The sequence below is a fragment of the Saccopteryx leptura genome, chromosome 1 (assembly GCF_036850995.1).
Source record: "Saccopteryx leptura isolate mSacLep1 chromosome 1, mSacLep1_pri_phased_curated, whole genome shotgun sequence".
Classification (NCBI taxonomy): domain Eukaryota; kingdom Metazoa; phylum Chordata; class Mammalia; order Chiroptera; family Emballonuridae; genus Saccopteryx; species Saccopteryx leptura.
Genome location: NC_089503.1, coordinates 149,985,327 through 150,009,737, shown reverse-complemented (window position 1 = coordinate 150,009,737; position 24,411 = coordinate 149,985,327). Strand labels below are relative to the sequence as shown.

Genomic DNA, 24,411 nt, shown 5'->3' with positions numbered 1-24,411 from the left:
TGGTCCCTGATGGAAGTGCACAGTACTCCTAGTAATTATTTTTGAAAAAAAAAAAAAAAATCACAGCTGAACTTGAGCCAGTGTCAAGATCTAACAGGAATCTTGAGGAAATGAAGGGACAGGAATGTTCAACAATGTAAACCATTATTTCACCAAATGAATCACAAAGAAGAGAGAAGCAGGTGGGACCTACTGCTGAGAGAGACTGACAAGACATGGCAATCTGAAACATACAACACGATTTACATCTTCATTTGAACAAAATGTAAAGATACATGGATTTACAAGATAGCCGGGGAAACTGAACCCTAATGGAAAATGTAACAGCGACGTTAGGAGTATTTTCAGTTATATTTGTTGAGGGTAATAATGGTACGTAGCTATGTTATTATTTCATTTTAAAGGTGTCTATCTTTTTAGAGATATGTATAAAGTATTATGAATACAATGGTATGAGTCTGAGATCCTCTTTCAGACGTTCTGGGTAGGGGTGTGCACACAAAACTGGTCCTGAGCTGGTCACTACGGAAGGTGTGTGAGGGCACGTGGAAATTTAATAACTAGTCTTTCTGCTCTTACGTTTCATATGTTCTAACTTCAGAGTCAAAATATTTAAAACTTTGCATTTAATACTGCTACTTAACAAAATAACAATTCCAACACAAATGATTCGCTTAACAAATCCAACACCCCACCAACATGAGACGACTTGCCATTCGGATTTTAAAGTGAAGTTTGTTTCCAGGTACGTCTCCCGTCCGGGGTCCCAGTGGCACGTCATCTTCTTCCCCTCGTTCACAATGCAACTCAGGCCCTTAGGTTTCTCTGGAGGCACTGACAGGGAAAAACGAGCAACTTTCAAAAAGCTTTATACCCACAAATTCCACGTAATTTATATACTACCCAAGAAATTGACAGCCTAAATTAAAAAGAGAAGCCCAACCAAGGAAACTGTGGACATAATGAACGATGGGCACCTAAAAAATTAATTTCTATTTAAACTCAAACTTCTTTCTAAACAGTTAGATACATTTTTCTATCTTAACTGTCATTAACTAGAATATTTAAAATTGATTTTCTACATAAAAACAACTTTCATTTATAACTAGATAACAGTATTAACTGATTTCTCTATTAAGTGTATTTTTAAAAGCAGTATTTGCATATTAGTAAGAGGCAAGGAAACAGAAGCAGGAAGGACTCATTTGTCTTTCCTTGTCTTCCTAGTGCCTTCCCCACCTCTGCTGGGGTGGAAGCCAAGTTCTGGTTCCGGGTGGCCCATGGGTTTGACAGTTGCTCTCTCTCGGGCCCCTGGGTCCCCTCCCTGACTCAGAGGAGGGCCCTTCTCCAGCATTCACTCGCCTCCTCAGGTGGCTGCTTACCGTGCATTTGTCAGCGATTAAGGGATACTGAACAAATTCAGACTACAATTCAACAATTCTTTTTGGGGTTGAGTGGGTCAAAAGATTCTTCTAGAAAATAGAGGCTTGGCTTTCAGGGAAAATAGAAAACCTGTGTTACTTTTTAGGTTGTTTTTTTTTTGCATATTAGATGAAACTAGTTCTGCTTCTAGGTTTATTTTTAAAAAACAATTATGTACGGCCCTGGCCAGTTTGCTCAGTGGTAGAGCATCGGCCCAGCGTGTGAAAGTTCCGGGTTCAATTCCCGGCCAGGGCACACAGGAGAAATGTCCATCTGCTTCTCCACCCTTCCCCCTCTCCTTTCTCTCTTTCTCTTCCCTTTCCACAGCCAAGGCTAGATTGGAGCAAAGTTGGCCCGGGCGCTGAGGATGGCTCCATGGCTTCTGCCTCAGGTGCTAGAATGGCTCCAGTTGCAACAGTGTAATGCCCCAGATAGGCAGAGCATCGCCTCCTGGTGGGCATGCCAGGTGGATCCCAGTCGGGCACATGAGAGTCTTCTCTCTCGGTCTCCCCACTTCTCACTTCAGAAAGATACAACAAAAAAACCCAAAAAACTATGTGCAAAAGTCATTGACCCACCAAGTTACTGCATTTCATAAAGACCAACATGCAACATTAAACCTTTCAACAGTCATGACAGAGTCTGAAATAAGACATAAACAAGACTTACAGCCTGAAATGACTGTGATTCCATAAACGTTCTGAGCAATCTGTCCATAGGTACGGATGTTGCAAGTGAGCTGAACATTCAGTAGAGACATGTCCGTGAACGTGACACTGGACGTCGTTCTGTTTATGACAGTGTATTGCTCTTGGGGGACAATGGCGTGGTTTGTCTTCCAGAAAATGTCATCGGCATTGACATGGAAATGGTCGATGCATTTATCCGTCAGCACACAGACAGCAGTGAAATTGGAGCCAAGCTGCACCACCGGAGATTCGGGGTAGATATAGCCACAGGGGTCTAGAAGTTCACCTGCAGAGAATAAGAACAGAACACCTAAACAGGGGCCACATTTCACCGCTGCAAAGCTGTATCTGGTGCCCAGGCGGTCCCTCAATCTCCACTACAACATCACTAGACTCAGAAGAGGAAGAAACACCCAGTGAAAATTAGTATGGTCTGAGTTTAACGCCAAAGTTTGCAAGAAGTGTACAGATTATGGGAAGATGGAGATGGATTACAAAGAAAACCCGTGCTAGCTTCAGCCCTTTCCACAATATTCGACCTTGAGAAAACACAGGCCGTCACCTCTGCTGGATTCCTCCTGGCTCAGCCGCCCCATTCCCATCCCTCCACTCAGAGCCAGGCCTAACTTCAACCCCTCAAGACCCGGCAGTGCAGTCTCTGCTCCTCTCCGGTCCTGAGCGCTGCAGGGGGGAGGGGGGTGCTATACACCATTCACACATCACAATTCTGACAGCAAATCAGACAGAAACAGGAGGACCAGATAGCCAAGTCGATTAGCTTTCACAGTAAGTGTATAAAATATAAAACTCAACTATGTAACTAGAACTATTACCTACTCCATGTTGATGACATTGAAACCTGTCTCCAGCTCCAACTTTTTTTTTTAATTAAAAAAAAATATTTTTTTTTGTATTTTTCTGAAGTTAGAAGTGGGGAGGCAGAGAGACAGACTCCCGCATGAGCATGACCAGGATCCACTTGGCATGCCCACCAGGGGGCGATGCTCTGCCCCTCTAGGGCGTCGCTCCGCTGCAACTGGAGCCATTCTGGCACCTGAGGTGGAGGCCATGGAGCCATCCTCAGCGCCCGGGCCATCTTTGCTCCAATGGAGCCTTGGCTGCGGGAGGGGAAGAGAGAGACAGAGAGGAGGGTGAGGGGGAAGGGTGGAGAAGCAGATGGGCGCTTCTCCTGTGTGTCCTGGCCGGGAATAGAACCCGGAACTTTCACACGCTGGGCTGATGCTCTACCACGGAGCTAGCTAGCCAGGGTCCAACTTCCTGTTTTCAATAACTTACAAAACATACCCACCTGACATGTTCCTCAGGTACTTGAAAATGAACATGTCTAAACCAAATGCATGACGGCCCCTTTCAAACTCATTCTTATTTCTCTACCTCTGCTAACTCACAGTACCAGTCCCAACTGGTCTTTCAGACGGACACCCTGCCATCACCATCAACATCTCTGGCTGGCCCCCTCAGCCTGAAGCTGGACAGCACTGCCCCAAGTGCTTCTGGTTACATACTCGTGCTGTATGTGCCCCCCCCCCTGCTCTGACCATTGTAGCCCCGGCCCCACTCTCATGCTGTGTATGCCCGCCCCCCCCCCCTGCTCTGACCGCTGCAGCCTTAGCCCCACTCTCACGCTGTGCCCCCCCCAACCCCACAGCCTGGACCGCTGCAGCCCTGGCCTCTGCCGCAACGGCCTGGGCTCCTCCTGGCCTCTCTCATCACTGCTGCTGGAGCTGCTCCTCCAGTGGGAGGCTTTGCCTGGTGCTGAGCTGCTGAATGGCATCCTGTTCCCATGGAGACAAATTCCCAGCCAGTCAGCTTGCTGCTCTTTTCTCCAGCCCCCCTCCTTCCCCAGGTCTAGAGTCTTACAGCCCCTTTCCTCAGTGAGTCCATTCCCTCTGGGGAAATAAAGTCAACAATGGCTATCTTAAAGAGCCTTCTGAGAGTCACCATAACTTAGAGCACACACTGTGACGCCCAGCACCCGACAGGCCTCCAGCCACCAGCCGGCCGCCATGACGGGTACTCCACAGAGCCAGTGCCCCAGAAACAGTGACAGAGTCTGGAAGTCCCCCAGAGCAAATGGTTCCAACAGCCAAGGTAAGAAGGCCCAGGAGGGCAGCAACAGGGACCTGAGAAGATTCGGGAGAGCACTGCCCTCTGATTTATAGAGAGCCGCATACCCTTCGAGTCAACCTCCACTACCAGCTGGACGCTTCTAAATCCGGCTGGGCCCCAAGCTGGACGGCACAGAGAAGGCAGCTACCTCACAGAGCTAAACAAATTATTTTCCTACTCTGTATCTCTCAGTCAGCAGGAAGAGCTAAATACAGTCTTTGCAGTCAGAACAGTGCCCCTAAAAGGAATCCTGGGGCCTCTTCTAAACCCGGCAGGACCCCGAGTTGGAACGTATATTTGTTTCAAAATGTATAGTGCGGCTTGTTTATGTGACCTCGCCATTATTTCCACATGTCTACTGTAAGTCCTAGTGCATAAGACTTCCTCTTGTGGGTACCAGTAAGAACACTATTGCCCTGTGTCGCTTGGCCAGTCCTTGCGACTCCCTGGCTTCATTCCTTGGCGAAACCACTCCTGTTCGACTTTCTCTAAACTAAGTAAGTATGGGGAACAGTAAATATAAAATATAGAGGATTAGAGAACATAGGAAACAAACAAAAACAATACTACCAATACTAATCATTTTTAATCACACAGAATAGAGAAATACTAGAAATGGGCAAATGTTCACGTTTTTGAAGAGAAGCACAGGCTCATTAAAACCGTCCCATTCCAAATTAATCCCATTTTTACAGGGCTTTCTGAGATTGAACTGTAGAAAGAGAGTTGTTTTTTTTTTTAATTTAAAAAGGTATCTGACAAAATTAGTTGGGGTATTCACGTGGGCAAGATGACAATGTGGATTGGAATATAACAGATAGAAGAACGAATATTAGGAAACTGGGGATATTTGGCTGTTGCTGATCTATGTACAAAAATAAAAATTTCATGGATTCAACCTAATAAATTTTTAATTGGCCAATGACTCACAGAATAAAAAATAGTGACCAGGAGGAAAGCTGACAGCGAGGAGCCCTGAGTGGTCTGCTGTGGCCTGCCAGGTCCTGGGCGCAGCTCTGTCCCCTGACTCTCAGTCCACACAGAGGTGGGCTCTCTGTTCCCACCCCCCACTCAGGCCTGTGTGGGGCCTCCAAGTGCCCCAGCCAAGGCGGCGTGCTCTGTGACTTCTGAGGCTAGAGCATTAAAACATCCCACTGCGACTAGCTCTTTCTCTCCGGACGTCTGCCCTTGGAAGCTAGCTGACGTGGCGTGGAAGCCAAGGCCACATGGACAGACCACGTGCGGTGCCCGCCCTGACTGATGGCCCCGGCAAAGCCTCTGGCTCCAGCCAGCAACACCACCAGACACATAAGTAAATGAGTTGTGGACCTCAGCCCCAATCTCTGAAAATCTCAGGTGAGGCCCCAGACATCACGGGGCAAGGACCAATGAGTCTGGCTGTGTAGATCCGTATTTCTGACTCACATACACCATGAGAAATAATCGTTGTTATTTTAAACCATGGAGTTTTGGAAACATTTGTGAGGCAGCAACAGATACTGTGGTCCTGTTATTTCCAACATTTTAATCAACAACTTGGGAGAAAACAGAGAGACACACACACTTTTCAAATTAGTAAAGGACTAAGGATTGTCAGCACTCTGAATGATAAAGTTAGGTCTCAAACATTAGGTTGAAAGATTAGGCCAACAGGCTAAAACTAATAAAGTGAACTCTGCAAAAGAAGAAAGAATCTCCCACTCAGGTTGATAAGAAAGAAATGGCTAGACATTAATTCCTATGAAAACAAACAGAATTTTCCCTTACCAGTAGCTTAGCTTAACACGAAACTGCAGCACAGTTCAGCTGGCAAAAGACTATGTTGTTTTATTTTTATTATTATTATTTTTTTATTTTTTCCTGAAGTGAGAAGTGGGAGGCAGACAGACTCCTGCATGTGACCGAGATCCACCCAGCACGCCCACCAGGGGGCAATGCTCTGCCCATCTGGGGAGTTGCTCTGTTGCAACTGGAGCCATTCTAGCGCCTGAGGTGGAGGCCATGAAGCCATCCTCAGTGCCCGGGGCCAACTTTGCTCCCATGGAGCCTTGGCTGCGGGAGGGGAAGAGAGAGACAGAAGAGAGTGAAGGGTGGAGAAGCAGATGGGTGCTCCTCCCGTGTGCCCTTGCCGGGAATTGAACCCGGGACTTCCACATGCCAGGCCGATGCTGTACTGCTGAGGCAGCCAGCCAGCCAGGGCTAAGACTATGTTGCTTTAACAAAAATAATGTTCTGAACAAAGTAATAAAGTCAACAGACTCAGATCATGACTAGTTCTGATATATTTATTTTCCCAAGTGCCTTCTATTCAAAGCTTAATAATAAATACCTAATTACTATCCTTTTTTATAATGCTTCCTGTGGGCCAGACATTGTCCAAATACCTTCCATATATTCATTCAATTCTCACAATAAGCCGAAGCAGGGACCAGAGGACATCTTACAGCTGGTAGGAGGGAGGAGTGGGCACGAGGTGCTGCGTGGCAGCCCCAGGAGGAGGACAGGCAGGAGATGAGCCTGCCCGGGCTGAAAGTCGAGTGCAAGGATGAGCCTGGGTGGCTGGGGAGGGTCAGGCTGGGGCAGAGGGACACATAAAAGCTGTCCTCCCGTGCTTACAGAAGTCACAGTGTGAAGAGGAAGAGGGCCTACTTGAGAACCAGGGTTTATACAAAAAACGATGAGGAAAATGGGGGTTCAGGAACAAGGAAAGACTTTCTAAATCAGAAAGGTTTTCAATCTAAGTTTTGTGTTCAAGAAGAAGCTGCATTCTAGCTATAAGGAGGATGTAATTTAGAGTAGTGGTTTTCAAACTGTTTATGGTCAGGAACCAGTATCCCCCACTCCCCCAGTCCTTTATCCTTTGCAGATGTATTCTGTTCTACACTCTGTTCCCTGAGACAGGGCATTCACTGATCACAAGTCCGAACGTCACAGTTACGTCACACTGTTCAGAGTTTCTAAACATTCAGCCTTAACTTCTGTACTAGTCTCGCTGTGGAGGAGTGACAACCATTCTCAGGGGTGTCAGGCTGCGGACCGGGGTGAGCAGTCCTGCTCCAGGTGACCTCACCTGCTACCACAGTCACACTGCTGCTCAGTGACACTGCTGGGTCACAAAGGAGCCAAGTGCTAACTGTTGACAGGTTTTCCCCTATTTCTTTATTTAAAAAAATTGTTTCTTGTCCCCACCTTAAAGTTATTGTTCCTATAGCTAAAGAGCATTTAGAACTACTGAGGGATTGTTTCAACTCAAACTATAGAAATCATAATTTATCAAGAGTATTTCCCTATTAAAATCATTTTAAGACATTATTCTCTTAATAATGAGCCTAGACAGAATATGTAAGCATAATTATATAATTACTAAGCATAAGCTGAACTGTGTTAATTATATAACAAACCTGATTAGTGGGGTTGGGAGGTAGTGTATTTCATGAACCTTACCCAGAGATTCAGTGGCGAGAAAAATAAACAAGGCTCGCACCGTCCAAGTTTGCAATGTCAACATCTTGCATAGATGTTTCTGTAAAAGACACATGTAACATTATTTTTAATATATTTTCTTATTGCACATAAGTTAAGACAATTTCTAAAGTTCTCTTGTTTCCAGTGTATAGCTATATATTTTCTGAAAGGTGGCAAATTCTTACAAGAATCCAGAAAACAAATTTAAGTCTTCACAATATTGTTTTTTATTCCCACTAAAGTTGTGGCTACATACAATATTGCTGGAAAACATAATTTATACTTTAAGGTGAATTAACAGAACAATCCTGTTTCTTTATTACTAATTATTCCGAGATAGAACACTTCAGAGTCAAGTTTTCGCATGGTAAAAACCACCATAAACAACCTAAGAAGATGGAGAAAAAAGAGTATGCAATTCATAGCATGACCAAAATATCCCAAAATATGAATGTCTACAAATCACTAAAAAAATTCCAACACCTAGTAAAAAAAATGGGCAAGATGAGTTGAATAGGTAATTCATAAAAACAGAAATACAAGTAATTCAAACATATGAAATGATATTTTCAATCTTACTCATAATGAAAGATGCAAATGAAAACTACAATGTAGGAATGCAGGTGATACGACACTGGGAAATAATTTGGCAGTTTTTTTTACCAAGTTAAAAGCACATTCTAAGACTTGGTATTTCCACTGCTAGGAATGTATCCAAGAGAAGTGAAAATTTTTGTCATCCACACAAAGACACTCAAATGTTTGTAGCAACTTTATTCATAACAATCCCAAACTAGAACAACCCAAATATCCATCACTGGGGAATGAATAAACAATTGTCCAAACAATAGGATAGCTGTCATCAATCAAAGGGAATGAACAGTGATAGATGTAACAGCTTGGGTGAATCTCAAAAGTCCTGTGCTAATTGGAAGGAGCCAGAAACAACAGGCTATACACACTGTATAAATCTATTTACAGGAAATTCAGCAAATGGTAAAACAGTGTTGGCTAAGGTGGGGAGGGGAATAAGTACAAAGGGGCACAAAGGAACTTTTGGGGTGACAGAGATGTTCTATGACCTCACTGTGGTGGTGACAGCAAGACTACATTTGTCAAAATTCACAGAATTGTCATGAATTCTGCAGGCTCTGAGATTTTACTTTCTTGGAAGCTAACAAGTTAGCCTCCGGTTCCATGGATACTGGCAGAAGACATCAGGCCCCTGAATCAGAGAGAAAGGATGTTATTACTCATTTCAGGAGCAGCAGTCAGAGCACCAGCTTTTTCTCATGCTAGCGTGTGAGGAGTCAGGTAACACCTGTGCATGCAGTGGGCCACGTTTCCTAAGCTCAATCTTTTTAGAATGGTGTAGTATGCATAACCCTTCACTCTGGAGGAAGACTATCTCTAACTGCCAAGGCTGTAAGCAAACCTGACCTTTATTTTACGGAGAGACACCGTGTCCACTTTCCAATATCCTTGACAAGATTAAGATTGTCTAGGAAAAAAGGTAATCAGGGTTTTTGCTTCTAAGAAATGTAGGCGACCCATCCTAAAAGTTGAATTTTATTATTTATAAATTAGACCTCCATTAAAAACAAACAAAACTGACCCCAACAAGGTGTCACAGCCAAAAGAAGTGTGTAACTCCTCCAAAGACCCGTACAAGAAAGTGAAGTTTTATTCATAGAAGCTAAAAAGTAGAAGCAACCTCACATCCATCAACAGTTGAACAAATAAATTGTGATATATAATGCCTACATTATATTGAATCACTGCAATGGAAAAGAATAAATTATAGGTACTTACAACATGACTGAACCTCATGTGCGATACAGGAGAAAGAAACCAGATGCAAAAGAAGTGTGCTCTACACAATTCCCTGCATACAAAGTTCAAAACCAAGCAAACAATCTGTGGTGACAGAGGTCAGAATAGTGATTATCTTTGGGGAGCGGGGGTAGGGGGGCAGAGGGAACATTCTGGGAGCCTGGGCTGTTCATTGTCCTGATCAGACAGTGGTAAAAAGTCAGTGAGCTGGTCCACTTACGATTTGTGGACATGTAGGCAAGTTGCACTTAGTAAAAATAGTGAACAAGGAAACCAAAAAGCACTACCCAGATCAATCATCTCATTTCCCATAGTGGTAGATACATAAAAACTAAAGTGAGACAGTGTATGAAGACAATGACTCAAAGTCACACTCACAGGCTGTAAACCTGTAACCTGTAAACCAGCAGCACTTTCCCAGAGAGTTACACATTTACAACTGTGAACTTCAAGGTTTGTACCTCCAGCCTCAATCAAAAACAAAAACCTAACCAGACAACACACATGGCCGCATTAGCACTATCAATTCAAGTTGAAATACATGTATGTTTGAAACTTACCCACCCTACCAAGGACCTGTTCTCGCCCTAAAGAGCCTTCCCCACAGTTTCTGAACACCGGTAACTTCCCACCGATGGACTATCTTTTTTGGACAAAACTCAGAAACAGGAGGGAGGCCCTCCCATGAAGGTTATTAATGACTGCTTCAAAGCAATCACATTTACCTGACGGTGCCATGAAACCCAGGTCACAGGAAAACCAGCCAAGGCAGGGTTCACATTTCAACCTTTAGAAAGAACTGTCCCCTGATTTGTAAAGAACTGTCATCGAGATGGGATGAAATAAATGAAGGAACATCTATTGATGACCCCCAACTTCACGATATGCAACATATCCACCTTCAGTTTTGGTCTTGTTTTTAAAATGGACAGAACTGGCAGTCCTGCGCAGTAGTGTCCTTTCCTTTTATTCTGTTGACAGTAAACTCAACTTGAAATCTATTACGAGCAGCAGCCTTCCTCCTCATCTCCTGCAGGATTTTCTGTGTATGTATTATAATCACATACTGCATACAGTGATTTTCCTAGACATCTGCAGGTTTTCTCAGAAGCGTCTATGATGCTGAAACAAGACTCCCAACCACACAGCTCTAGGAAAGGTTATTCCAAGAACTGACTGATTCTTCTCTGCAGCAATACCTTGGCCCTGGGGGCCCAACAGGGTGAAGTGCTGATGGGAGCCCCCCCCCCCCATGAGATCTAGTACCAGTGATTCACCACTGTTAGTTAACATACAGATTCACAATGTTTGTGAATGATTTACTCAAAAAATTAGAACAAACTTGAGACTATCCCCATAAGTGTTCATTCCATTCACTTCCTTTCCCGTGGATTTTCTCAAGTGGGAGAAAAAGCAGTGGAGTTATAATTGATAAATATTTCATAGTTTTGCCCTTTATAAATTATTTTTATTATCTGTCGACTGTGTTTGAGTCCCCCCCCCCTTTTTAGTTTGACCCAAAGGCAGAATGAAAAAGTATGAATAATGCAGTCCAAGGGACACTAAGTGGGAGGAGCCTATTTGGAGGTGCTGAGGTTAGGACTTCAACATAAAGTGCTGAGACTCTTATCTGACTCCAGCTCATTCTCAATAAATGGAAACAGCCGTTGACATCAGTGCAGCTTTCCTGTTGCTGCCTCGGTCCTTACCAGAAACCCAGAGTAAACAGCATACGGAGAGAGACAAATCAGAAGCACTCCTATTCAAGTTAGGGTTCCAAAGAGATGCTTGGAGCCATCACTTAACACAGTTCTAGAGGGCTTCATCAAAAATAAATAAGCTAAAAATGGAAAAAGAAGAACTTGTAGATGATATGATCATCTATCAAGAAAAGGAATGAGACCTGGCCGGTTAGCTCCAAGGTTAAGAAGCATTGTCCCTAAACGACAAGGTTGTGGATTCCCTTCCAGGTCAGGGGGAGCCTCCAGTGAATGCCTGACTGAGTGGAACAACAAATTAATGCTTCCCCTCCCCACCTCTCCCTCCCTCTCTCTGTCTCTAAGGAAAATAAACCCGGATAGCTCAGTTGGTTAGAATGTCATCCCAAGTGTGGAGGTTGCCAGTTCGATCCCCTGTAAGGGCACATACAGGAGCAACCTGATATTCCTCTCTCTCTCTCTCTCTCTCTCAGAAATAAATAAAGGAGAACCAAACGCCAAACTATTTGGTCTCTTGTGAGTTGAACATAATGGTTAAATAAAAGATAAAAAAACAGAGCTCTCCTATACACCAGTAATAGCACACACACGAGCTGTATATCATCACCTTTGACTCTAATTGTCAACTGAAGGCTACCCAGAGCATGCCAGTCTACACAAGAGAGCTGTGCTCTGGGAAACACAGCTTTGGGTTTGAGTTTACTTTAGGTTAGGGGTTTGGGGCAGGGAATACGCACACCAGAACATGCAAACAAAAACAGACCTACTGAAGACCAATACGGAATGCACTATTGAGAAGCAACGATGAAACCAATCCACCTTAGAGCAAAGGATGAAACTATTAGTGTGAGGAAACTGAAAACAATCATTTGGAGGCAGAATTTTCAAATTTTAACACAGCAACAGATTTACTGTGCCAAAAGGAATGAATGGCTCTGGATACGTAGGCATGCAGCTTTAAAACAATCTACACTCCATTTCCATAGATGGAGGGTGCACTGTTATTCATGATCAATCGGCTAACTTAATTCTCATGAACTCTAAGATATACACTAGACAGACACAGAATGATAAAGCAACTGTAGCCATGATGAATCTATCAGAAGTGTTTCTGAAGCCTTCCACACTGCTGACCAGAGCTCTGCTTCTTGAATTTCTTGGTTTCTATGGCACTAAATCACGTGGTTGAATTCCTTCCTTGATCTATTTCACTGTCTCCTTCACTGAATTCTCGGCTAGGTTTTATCTCCTGGCTAGGCATGAACCCAAAAATATTTGGCATCTATTTTAAAATACCAACTTCCCTGAAGACTTAAGATGTCACCTATTACCTTCAAACAAAATAATTTCAATAATTCTGGCTGAGACCCTTTCTTTTTTTAAAAATTTCAGTTCTGTACCACCGTCTTGAATATTGTCTCTGACAGAAATAAATTGAACAGGTCTGAAAACAACACACGTGGTCATGCATGTGACACATCTATACGTAAAAATGCATGCACCTTTCTGTAGAATGCAGCTTATCTGTCCCCTCCCCCCACCGCCCGTCTAAAAGAACACCCCCATTCTTGAACTGCCTATGCCAATGGGGTCCATGTTGTCCCTACCCATCCATTACACCCCAGCTCTTCTCAGCTACAAGTCTTTTCCAGTCTTCTCTCATGTCTCTCCTAATTGCCTCTTCTCTTCTACCCTCATCACGACCAACCTGATTTAGCTTAAATCACCTCACTATTTACACTTGCTTCCTTGCTCCCTCCAAACCACTCTGAACATTTTTGCTGGGTAAATCTCTCTAAAACATTCAAGTTGTCACTCTTTTCCCTGAAGCCTTTTAAAGGGTGAAGAATGCCAACCATTTCAGCTATTTAAGAACCTAAAAATTTCACTTCAGTGTGCCTGTCCAAACTACCTTCTCCAATTATTAAAGTCTAGTCCAAAAAATACCCTCTACTCAGAGACTCTTCCCTAGAGCTAATGCACCACCTATACCCAGAAGCAGATTAAGGTCGGTTGAGGCCCCAGGCGCAGAAGAAAATATTGGGCCCCCTAAAAGAAAGAGGCAGGGAAAATAAAAATACGTGTTAACCATATTTTTAAGTAAATAAAAAGTATTATGTACTATTAATGTTAAAAGTACACATATGAAACCATACTTGGTGTCATTAGAAAAAAGTGTAAAGTTGGGGTTTTGCGGGGCCCTTCAGAAGTTGGGGTCCAGAGCCCGCGGCCTGGTGCACCTGTCATTAAATCCACCTCTGACTATACCTCTACAGAGGATAGCAAGCAATCTGGTTTTTACTCCAATCATGCAGAATTATTTTTGCATTTCCCAAATGCAAAGCAAATACTTAAGCTCCTTACGGTACCTGACCTCCCCCACGCCATTCACAATTTGGTCTGACCTTTCAGCATTCCCCATCAGCCACCCCCAGTCTCAGCACAAGCCACAGCAAACTAGGAGGCTTTCTCAACACTGTGATTTCAGAGTTTGGGCTCTGACATACACCATTCCCTGCTCTATGATCTTTTCCTGGACTCTGCTTTGCAATGTTTATAACTCAGATGAAACATCTTCGTTGTGGAATTTCCTGCCATTCTCACAAGCATTTTTGCTCCCAATGTACTCGTACAACTAACTAGATTCATAATACTGAACTGTAATTACTTGTTTTATGTATTGATACCCTCAGAATCTCCAAGGCACATACAGACAAGTAAAAGTGGTTTTAAACGATCTTCTGGTATTATTCCATTGACTGGAGTGTTCTGCCACTCAAGTGTACCACCTGAAGAGGCAGTACAGCATCACAGCTGAGCCGAGAGTCTGAAGTCAGACTGTCTCTAGGTATGAATTTTGGATCTACCACTCATTAGGGTCACGTTCATTATGGTTATTTCTGATGTATGGCTCTTTCTGCACAGACCTCTATTTGGAATGGGCTCCCTTCACTTTTCCCTTGATCTAAATCTTACCCAGGTTTCAAAGCTGTCCTCTGGTAAATCCTTTGATCATGCCAAGGCTTAAATGACCACTCCCTATTTTAAATATCTGTAGCATTTTCTGTATCGCTCTGCAATTGTTTGTGTTTGTCAACCCAATTTCTATAAGTGCAAGCTGACCTCTCACATCTCTGTGAGCTCCTACAGCCAGTAAGTAGTCAGTGCTTAGTATTTGTAGTGCAAAATAATAAAGCTCTGGACACTTCCGCTCGGATCACACTGTCCCTGCAATCAGAGAAACGGAGCAGACAGAACAACGCAGCCTTCTCCAGGAGCAAAGCTGCAAACGGACCTTATTGGGCATTCTGACTCTCATAAGCACAGGGTCTCAAACAGCTTCAGGGAAAACAATCTTCCTGCAGGAGTCAGGAGTCCCTAACCTTCCAAACCAAACTGTGGCAGCAGCTGATACTTTAGGGAAAGTGTGTCAGCATAATGTGCACACTTGGGAGCAACAGAGAGCTAGTTTTACAGGGACACAGACTCAGTTTTCTACTCCACAGAGAGAAAGCACTGTAACACCTAATGCACAGGTGCAGGATAATGACATTCACCTCAACTGTTGGCTGAAGTACAAATGCCTTGGGGAAAATTTTAAAATAAACTGAAAACACTGAAATTCTTAAATAAAAATGAGAACCGTGAACACAGTTTTTTAATTGCATAAGAAAAGGTATTAAATTATCTGGCCGCAGTATTTATAGTATTCTAAATTACCTGTGAAAAAATTAAACACGTACAGAATCGTCAACAATCCAGACTTGAGACGAGGAGAAAACTCCACTAGAAACCTGACCCTGCTTTCCCAACACTTTCTCCATCGTCATTGTTTCCTTCCACTCGTGATGAAAAACAAGTGTTCAAAATTATCCCCAAAAGACAAGAGTTGTAAAGCACAATTTCACTCCGCAGCAAGCCAGTTCTATCATGCTGTATGTATTCCAGCGCCTAGTTCCAAAACACTCCCAAACAGGAATTACCCCTACTGCAAGAAATGCAGACAATGCACAGGGCTCTGAGCCGGTCGCGTCAAGTTCAAAGCCGCTCAGCGCGCAGCCAGTCCGCTGAGACGCGCGTTCACGCCCAGCAGAAGATTCACCTGGGGCCGCTCGGTTTTACGCGGTCCACTCGCTGCAACACTACGCAAACTCCCCGAACCGAACCGAACCGGGGCCCGTTTCACTGGCTCAGACGGAGGCTCTGAGCCCCGAGGCGCGCGGGGAGCGCCTGGTCAGGGACCTCCGGGAAGAGCGCGGCCCAGTATCCAGCAGTTTAAGGGGAAACACGGAGCGGGCGGCCTGGGAAGGAAGAGGGGGATTTTGACCGAAAGAGGCCGACCCACAAGGGAGTTGTGACTGTGTGTTTGATGTGTTGGTAAGTGTGGGAGTGTGCTGGTGACTGTGTGTGTGATGGTGTTTGGTGAGTGTGAGTTTGCTGTTCGTTGTGTGTGTGTGTGGTGGGCTGGTGAGTGGCCTCTGTTGTGTGTGTTCTGGGTCTGTGATGGTGTTTGGTGTGTAACTGCTGTGTTGGTGTGTGTGGTGGGCTGGTGAGTGTGTCTGGCTTGTGTTTGTGTGTGTTGGTGTTTGGTGAGTGTGAGTTTGCTGTTTGTTGTGTGTGTGTTGGCGAGTGATTGCGTGTATGTCGTGTGTATCGGTGGTTTGGTGAGTGTGTTTGAACGTCGCACGGAGGGTGCGCGCTCGGCTCCTAGATTCCCGGGGACAAAGCTGCGGGCTCCGAGTCGGACGCGGCTGGATCGGGACGAAGGAATGCGGGGACTTCCCGACGGGGACCAGGACCTCGGGTCGCGCGGCAGGGACGCCGCCCTCCCGTCCCGCCGCGCCCTCGCCCTCCCGCGGCGCAGCCCCGCGTTCGGCCACGGCCCCTCACCTCCTGTGGCGCCTCGCTCTCGGGTGTCCGCAGCCGCGTCCCCGCGGCGCCAGGCCCCGGCCGGCCGGTCGGCAGGGCGGCCACGGCCTCCCACGCGACTGTGCCCGGCGTCCCGCTCGTCGTCCGCTCCGGCGCGCGCAATCCTCCCCACAGACGCGACACGCGGCCCTCCTCCCGGGCGGGCCGTGCGCTCCGGCTCCGCCCCCGGGGCCCAGCGGGGCCCTGCGCGCAGATTGGCCGCCGCGGGTCCGGCGCGCCCGGCCATTGGCCCGACGGCAGTTCACGGTGGGGGGCGGGGCCTGGCGGCCGCGATTCCCGTAACGCAGCTCCCGGTGTCCCGGATTCTGGCGTCGCCCAAGTGGCTGGGAGCGGCGGGTCCCACCTCCCGCCCCCGTGCGGGCCGAGGACCGGGATGTCCTGTGTCTGCGTGCGGCGCCGGGACCCGCGTGTCACCGCCGCCGCCCTGCTCGTATGCCGCGGCTCCTCGGCTTGCCCGAAGAACCGCCGCGTCCCCTGGGGAAGGACGCGGCTACCCGGGGGACGTGAAGGGCTCGGCGGCCGCAGACGGCGGCGGCCGCGGCTTCGCTGCGGTACTGGGAAACGAGCCATGAGCCTCCTTTTAGGAGTTCGGGCGGTATTCGGCGGGGACTCGGGGTTGGGGGGCGCCGGAGACCACGGTCTTTGCGGTCGCGCCTCCCGATCGGTGACAAACTCAGAGAAAGAACCAGCCTGGTCCCACGCCCGCCCCTCCAACCTCGCCCCCGCCGGTACACGGACCTGCAGGCCCACTGAACTGTGTGTGTGTGTGTGTGTGTGTGTGTGTGTGTGTGTGTGTGTGTGTGTAGGAGCCAGGGTCTCGTGTGCAAGAATGATAGGAAGGCAGCAATGGTTTAATGGACTGGAACAGATTATACCCAAATATTAACATCATTATAAGGTCCTTCGTTATATTGAGGACTCAAGAGTAAAACCCAGACCAAATTATGATTTCTTAGGTCATTTTTAAAAGACACAGAGAGGTGGACCTGCTGTGTGCCTGGTGGGAAAGAGGTCCCAGGGAAGCTTGGGGAACCAGGTTGCATAGAGAGCCCCCAGCGTTCAGCTCTGGCTGCTCTGCCCTTTTTAGGGGTGTCTGTTTCAAAGCTAACTTTTTAAATCTAGCAAAGATGTATTTGGGGGCAGTGTCTTCTGGTTAAGTGTATCTTATGACTTCAAATTGCCTGGATTTAAATCCTACTATTTCCCGTGTCTGTGACCTTGAGCAATGTTTCCACCTGCAAAGGAATACTGGTAACGACCTAATCGGATTGCTGCAAGGGTTCAATGAGTTAAATACATGAAGTACTCCCATGTAGTAGATTAGATGTTAAATAAATATCAGCTGATTGCATTATTGAATGTGGACTATGTCAATACCTCTCAAACTTTTTGCATCACAGGGTATGTTGGAAACAGTGACATTCTCTGGCACGTGGGGGATTAATCAGTCACAGCACCTTGGTCAGACAAGCAAAGAACTGAGTTAGCCTTTTAGTGGATACACTTGTATTGTGTTAGCCCTAACCTCTAAGATAAACACATTCTGTGGGGGTGGTTAAAAATCCTAGGCTAAAAGAAGGAACTGATTGGAGAAGGATTTTTCAGAACAGCTAGAATGCTTCTCCCCTCAGCTGGAATTTAATAACTTTGCAGACACATCTGTAGGGTATTTGGATCTGAAGTGACCACTTTCAGGGGAAGGATGTGTCCTCGGAAAGCCCTGCCAAATGCAAAGAGAAGTGGGGAAGAGAACTTTCCATTTATGCCTTGGCACCAGCTTGGATTTTAGATAGTTAAAAAAGCAGAGAGGGCAAGGTGAGGACTCGCGTTATTGGAGAGTAGGTGAACAAAGCCAGGGGATGGGGAGATGCTACAGAACAAAGGCGATAAGTGGTTGAAGGCAAACTTTGCCTGCCTTGCTATTTGCTTAAATGTGGCCCTGACCACAGGGCACCATTTGCTTCCTTTCCTGTGTCCAATTATGTTTCTGAAACTCTGTGTCAACCTTGGAACTATCCCCATGTTCTGCATCAACTTAATGATTTCAGCATTCATAATAATGATTCAATTAGCACCCTGACCTCACAGTTTCTCATTCTCCTCTTCACCGAGGATCTTCAACTTCAATCCTGTATCCGAAACCCACAGATGCAGCCACACCTTGAATCCAGTCATCAGATGAGTTGATGGCACCTGCAAAATTTTGGCTTGTGAATTGCCCTCTCTCCCCACAGCCACCCACCCCTCCTGTCCCCCTTGCTCCCACTGAGCCTGCAACTTGTCCTCAGTGACCTCCAGGGTTTGTTCTCAACGCTTATCAGTTATTTCCTACCTACTTCCTAAGGGTGAGAACGCCTGTCAATCATTTAACTGCACTCAGACTAGTACCTTCAATTTCCTTGACCTTCAGCCATGTTTACTGGGGCCATGTCATTTCCTAACTATTTCCCTTTTCCTTGAACTACCAACTCCACCCCAGTGCTTATTCTTGTTTCATTAATCCCTGGAAAAGCCAAGATCATTATTTGTCAGCATCCTTAATTTTTCTCCATTTTAGGAGGCAACTGTAGATTTATCCTTTTCTACTGTGTGAAAGGAAAAATGACTTTTATTCTTTTAAAAATATTCCTCCTTCTGTGTGCTTGGTTCTACTGCTAGCAACTTCAGTCCCCTAGTTTTATCTTTTTCATTAGTAGCATAAAATGCCTTAGAAAAATATAAAATTAACTCAGTGGTGAGTGGGAGACAGCCTTTCTGTAGATGTTAAAACTTTTGTAACCTAATAGCCTCTAATTCACCAAACACTTAAAAGTATGTGATTCAATATACATCTCCAAATGCAGCAGTTAAACCACATTGCAATCCAGTTAGGAAAATAAGTTTGAGATGAACCATGAACTTAAAGTGTAACTAAAGTTCCAAGCTAGAAAACAGGAAAAATTCACTTCAAAGCAAGAGAACTAAGCAACATTATGTCTCCATTTCAAAAATGTTACTGAAGAATAATAAATACTCAGAAAGACAGAGCATACCATAAAAGTACAACTTGAAATTTTTTCACAAACTGAACACAGCCATGACACTTGCATCAACATTGAGAAACACACCATCACCAGAACCCCCGAAGTCCCCTCCCATTCCTCATTGTTGGAAGACCATTGGTGATCACTATTCTGACTTCTAATCTGACATCCTTGTTTTACAGCTACCATTTTAAAATTGAGACATTAGCAGAAACTTCTTCATGTTACTAGTATCTGCTTATTTTATTTCATCTTACTGAGTAACTACAGTAGAGCAAGAGTTCACCATGAGATAAGCTGCTCTGTATAAAGATTAAACAGATGCAAATTGAGGTGAGGGAGTCTGGCTTCACATTTCTCTGGACCTCCAGGAACCCTGTCAGAGGGCCCTGGGCTGGCCACCTTGCTTTGCCCTGTCTCTCAGGGAGCTTGTCTGCAGAGAGGGCAAGGCCAGTGCAGACGTGGGAGCAGCAATTAGGGGATTCCTGTGCCCAGACACGTAGGGAAGGAAGTCAGGTATGGGGATGGCAGGCAGCTTTGGCATTGCAAGGACTAGCTCCAGAACACCATCTCAAGGAGCCTGACCATCCTCGGCTGCTGTGAACTCTGGTACGACCACTACAGAAGCAGGAGCTCTCCCTGGTTGACCCGCATTTGAACAAGCACCCTTCAGTTACAAGTAGATTCCTTGGCTCCAAGTTGGATAGTTCCACTAAAAGCAGATAGGTGAGAAAGTACCAACATGATATATATTTTTAAATACTCCTTCTGTAGGTTTTGTATAATGAAGAAGTCCTAGCCCCTCTTCTGGGATTTGTATAAACATGCAGTACTAATTGTATCAAATAATAGCTGAGGCAAATGTGTGTCTGTCTCAAGGGGAAAAGGTAATCCTACAGCTAAGAAGGCAGCACTGAATTCTCAAGAACATAATTTTACTATAAGAACCTCTAAGTCTCCTCTTTGGAAAACAGAGCTTTTGCTTAGCTGTGTTCATAGTTTGCAAACTCCAAGATTCTTAAGTGAATCTTTATCATCTGTTTCTAGCTGAAGCCTCCAGACTCTGACTTCATTCAACAAGTCAAATATGAAAACTCCAGTTGGAACATAAATAAGAAGTAGAGATTTGGGCATAACACTAATGTTACATAGGATGTGTTTACGACTTAGGGTTAAGGCATGACAATAACTACTTTTGGGTAACTAACTGAAAGACAGACTTATCCTCCTTTTTGGTGGGGGGGGGGAGGGACCATATACACATATGAACTTTAAGCCAGGGATCATGGGGAGGGAGGTGAGAAGTTCTTCCTTCTCTTACGTTTGGCTGAAATACTCTCACATGTAGAATGTACACATTCTACTTTTCTTTGTCAAACTTCATTTCATGCACTGTGAAGAGGGTGGGCAGACGACTGAGTTGGAGTCAGATCATCTCTGAGTCTGGCTCAGTACATTCCTGACCATGCCGCCTTTGGCTGGTCACCTAATTGCTCTGAATGTCACCTCCCTCGTGAGCACAGTGGGATACGGAAAGACAGTCCCTGGCTACCACGCAAGGATGGTCTCAGGGCCAAAAGAGAGAAAGATAGGAAAGGGCTTTCTGAATGGTAAAGCACCAGCAAAGCACACTGTTCACATCAACCGCAGCTCTATCTAGCTGAGTGTGGGACTGTTGGTCCCACTGATAAGGCGAAGGGTTGGGAAGGTGGTGTGGGAAGTGTGGTATGAAGGAGGATGCTGGTGTTAAACCACAGCTGCTGGGCAGGCAGAACAGCAGGGCAAAGCCTGCTCTCTAACTGCGCTTGAGACTCCATTTTACTGTCTTTCCTCTGCATTTACTCCCCTGCCTATCAGCCGTGAACCTAAGGCCCCTCACCTCCCACACCATGGGGCAGAGGGAAGCCAGAGCTAACTGATAGAGAGATTGAGTCACTAGCAACAACCACCACGTGCTGAGTGCTTCCTATGTGCCAGGCATGGCACTAAGTTTATATACAAGATCTTTCTTTATCCTTGTGTCTGAAAATGAAGTAGGTATGATGTTTACCCCCATGTGACAGACAAGGAAACGGAGTCAGAGAAGTCAAATAACTTGAACACGATTATAAGTAGGCAGCTGTCTTCACCAAAAATCGAGTCCTGGTGGTCTGAGTCTAAAACCCACATCCTCAAACACTTAGCTCTATTGTCTTCTTAGAAGGCAGAGTAACCTCTGGTTCATGTTCACTCCCAGCTTCCTGCCACCAAACACCACCCCACTGGTGGCAGCCAGTTTCCAAAGAGCCAATGCAGAGACAGGGCCACATGCTCATGATGGTCTGGCAGCCCCATTTCCTACAGGGACATAGATTCTCCTCAGCACAGTGATGTCCTTGTTCTGTGCAGGGGACCAAGCATTTATCTGGTAAGCTGTATCATTTTGCTCCTACAGACTCTGGCTAATCGAGGTCATAATGTTGTCTAGGTCTAGTGTTAGACCACAGTAGGATTAGGGTTGTCATTAGGACAGGGTTTGATGGGGTGGTCCTGGCCGAGGAACGTCTGTGACCTGGATTTAGGGGGCAGTGGCTGTGCTAGAACACCAAATACCTCATCTCCACAGATCAATGGAATTGCTATCTGTGGCAAGTATTTCCTGAACACCCCTGCAATGCCATACTCAATACCAGGTGCCAGGTTCTTAGACTTGAGAGAAGGTGGCAGAAGGCAATATATGTTGAAAACAGATCAGTGGCTCAGAAAGCAAGTGAAACTGAATTTTTGGAGGAGGAGACTGCTTAGGGTAAAGCTGTCAGGGGGACTGGCATGAAAGAAGGACTGAATTGGACTTTGGTGGGATTGGGCTACGTGAAAAGCTGTGGGATTGAAGGGGAAACCATGAGACAGGAGGGCGTTGTGGGAGCAGGTGTAGTGCAAAGTTAGGCTCAGGACAAGTGAGGATGAGAACGGGGTGTGAGGACGCCCTCAGCTAGTGCACACAGAAAAGGCTTCCACACATGAATTTTTTCACTAGCCCAGAGGGTGGTGGGCTTCTGGGTTGATTGATGGAGCAGCCCCAGGGCGAGGTTTTCTCCTAGTTTCTGCTCTGGTTCACGGGGTCTTCCTCCTCAGCGGTCCGGCAGTGTGCACCCTGGTTCACATCCAATGAGAGTTTCTCTTTCCCAGAAATCCCAGACTGGCCTCTCTTTGTATTTCATTGGCTCGGACCGCTTCCTGCCTGCCTGTCCCAACCCCCATCCCTGATGAAGGAAATGGAATGTTGTGACTGGCTTTCACCAGGGGGTCTCAGACTTGAGCCTGCATCGGAACAACCTGGGCACATAAAAAGGCATCGTGGCCCTGTCCTGCCCTGGGGTCTCCAATTTAGTAGGTCTGGGGGCTAACCAGGTGTTGCATGATGCTAGTCCTTTTAGGAGTGGGGAGAACCACAGTTTAAGGATCACCGTGTTAGGATAATCACCCACGGTGGAAAGGAGGTCGGGGCATCAACCTCAATGTCCCACCACAGTTCCTGTTTCTGTCTGTTGAGCCCCGTAGTTAAGTCCCATTTCACTCTCAAAGTGCCATTGGTCATTTTCTCATAAATTACATTGTTACTTTACCATAAGGTACTTGAAGTTCAAGTCACTGACCCTTCTCTGCAAGTGAGCTCGGGATTCAGCAATAAAATGTGTGTTCCAATCTTAGTCCCCTGTCCAAGTATCTAAAAGAGAGAGAGAAAGAATCAGGATCAACCATATTTTATGCTGTTGCATCCTGACTAATGTGTGTTTGGAGCGTTGCTCTGAATTTATATGGAAACTAGTCTCTATTCATAATATACGTAGTTTTTGATATCTTTCGTTTAAGATTCCTGGTTTTTTTTGTTTTGTTTTTGAGGTTTAATTTATTGATTTTACAGAGAGGAGAGAGAGAGTTGGTGGGGGGAAGAGCAAGAAGCATCAACTCACAGTAGTAGTTGCTTCTCATATGTGCCTTGACTGGGCAAGCCCAGGGTTTTGAACTGGGGACCTCTGCATTCCAGGTCGACGCCTTACCCACTGCGCCACCACAGGTCAGGCTTCTTGAACATTCTTAACAGAATAATCCATTTTACTAAATACTAATTAATCGATTGCACCTCATTTTATGACTTAGTTTTTATAAAAATGTGAAATATATTTTGTAGTAAGCTGAAATATCATATTTTAAAAACTTTGACAATGCTCACAGTAAAACAGAGTTCATAATTAATAACTAGTGTCGGTTGCCAAGTATTTCTGGTTTACCCAGAACTGAAAGTTTTTATTGAAAATTTATCACATCTGGAGTCATAGTAAGAGGCCGTGTAATTTCTGGAAGAAAAGCCGTGAAAGAATATTCCTGTTTTTCTTTCTTAATGTAGTGTTTTTTTGTTTTGGGTATTTTGGGTTTTTTTAGATTTTTTTACCTAAAGGTTAACAAAAACTTAAGTTTGAAATGGTCTTACACATTAGGCACCTTTGATCTTATTCATGGAATCAGATTTTACCTCTTTCATTTTCTTTACAAATGGATAAGAAGCAGTTCTGAGGATGCAGTTTAAGAGTTTAATGAAACACACACAAAATCATGAACCGAAGCAAAACCCTGATGAGAATCACAGATACCGCATTGTTCTTTGCAAAACCAAGAGTTGTGAAATTTCACTTAGTCCAAAATTGTTTGAAGTTGTTGTTGTTCGAAGCCTTTTACTAGCCTTTTCTTCCTATGCCAGAATGACTACATATGGTTTCAGTCCTTTGAGAGGACTGTTTGGGGGTGCATCTGGTAGAATAGCCACATTTTGAAGTTTAAATATGGTAAAATATTTGAATGGGAATGACCCTAGCAGTCTTCTGTTCTATATTTCCATTCATAGTAGGGTTCTCCTCCCCAACATCACAAAGAGATATGTTTGTTTGTTTGTTTCCAATTGATTTTATGGTGTGTGTATTGGGGGAGAGGGAGAGACAAAGAGAGAGAGAGATTGCTTTGTTGTTCCACTTAGTTATGCATTCATTGGTTACTTCTTGTATGTGGCCTAACCCAGGATCGAACCCACAACCTTGGCGTTATCAGGAAACACTGTAACCAGCTGAGCTACCCGGCCAGGACCGAGAGATGCTTTCTTAAATGGAGTGACTACTTCCAGTAATAGGAGGGCCACAGCCTCAGAGATAGCACAATCGGTTCCTTTGT

The 24,411-nt window shown here is 45.3% G+C and overlaps 1 protein-coding gene across 1 annotated transcript in view; it reads right to left on the bottom strand.

The window, feature by feature from the left end:
- The window catches only part of IL6ST (interleukin 6 cytokine family signal transducer), a 38,711-nt gene extending 22,431 nt beyond the window's left edge, over nt 1–16,280 (bottom strand). Inside the window, exons 1-4 of the mRNA XM_066377638.1 lie at nt 16,148–16,280; nt 7,686–7,764; nt 2,092–2,397; nt 714–834 (exon numbers count right to left, since the gene is read on the bottom strand). Coding sequence (XP_066233735.1) covers nt 714–834; nt 2,092–2,397; nt 7,686–7,749 — 491 coding nt within the window. The 5' untranslated portion in view covers nt 7,750–7,764; nt 16,148–16,280. The remainder of the gene's footprint in view (nt 1–713; nt 835–2,091; nt 2,398–7,685; nt 7,765–16,147) is intronic.
- Nucleotides 16,281–24,411: the final 8,131 nt, after the last annotated feature.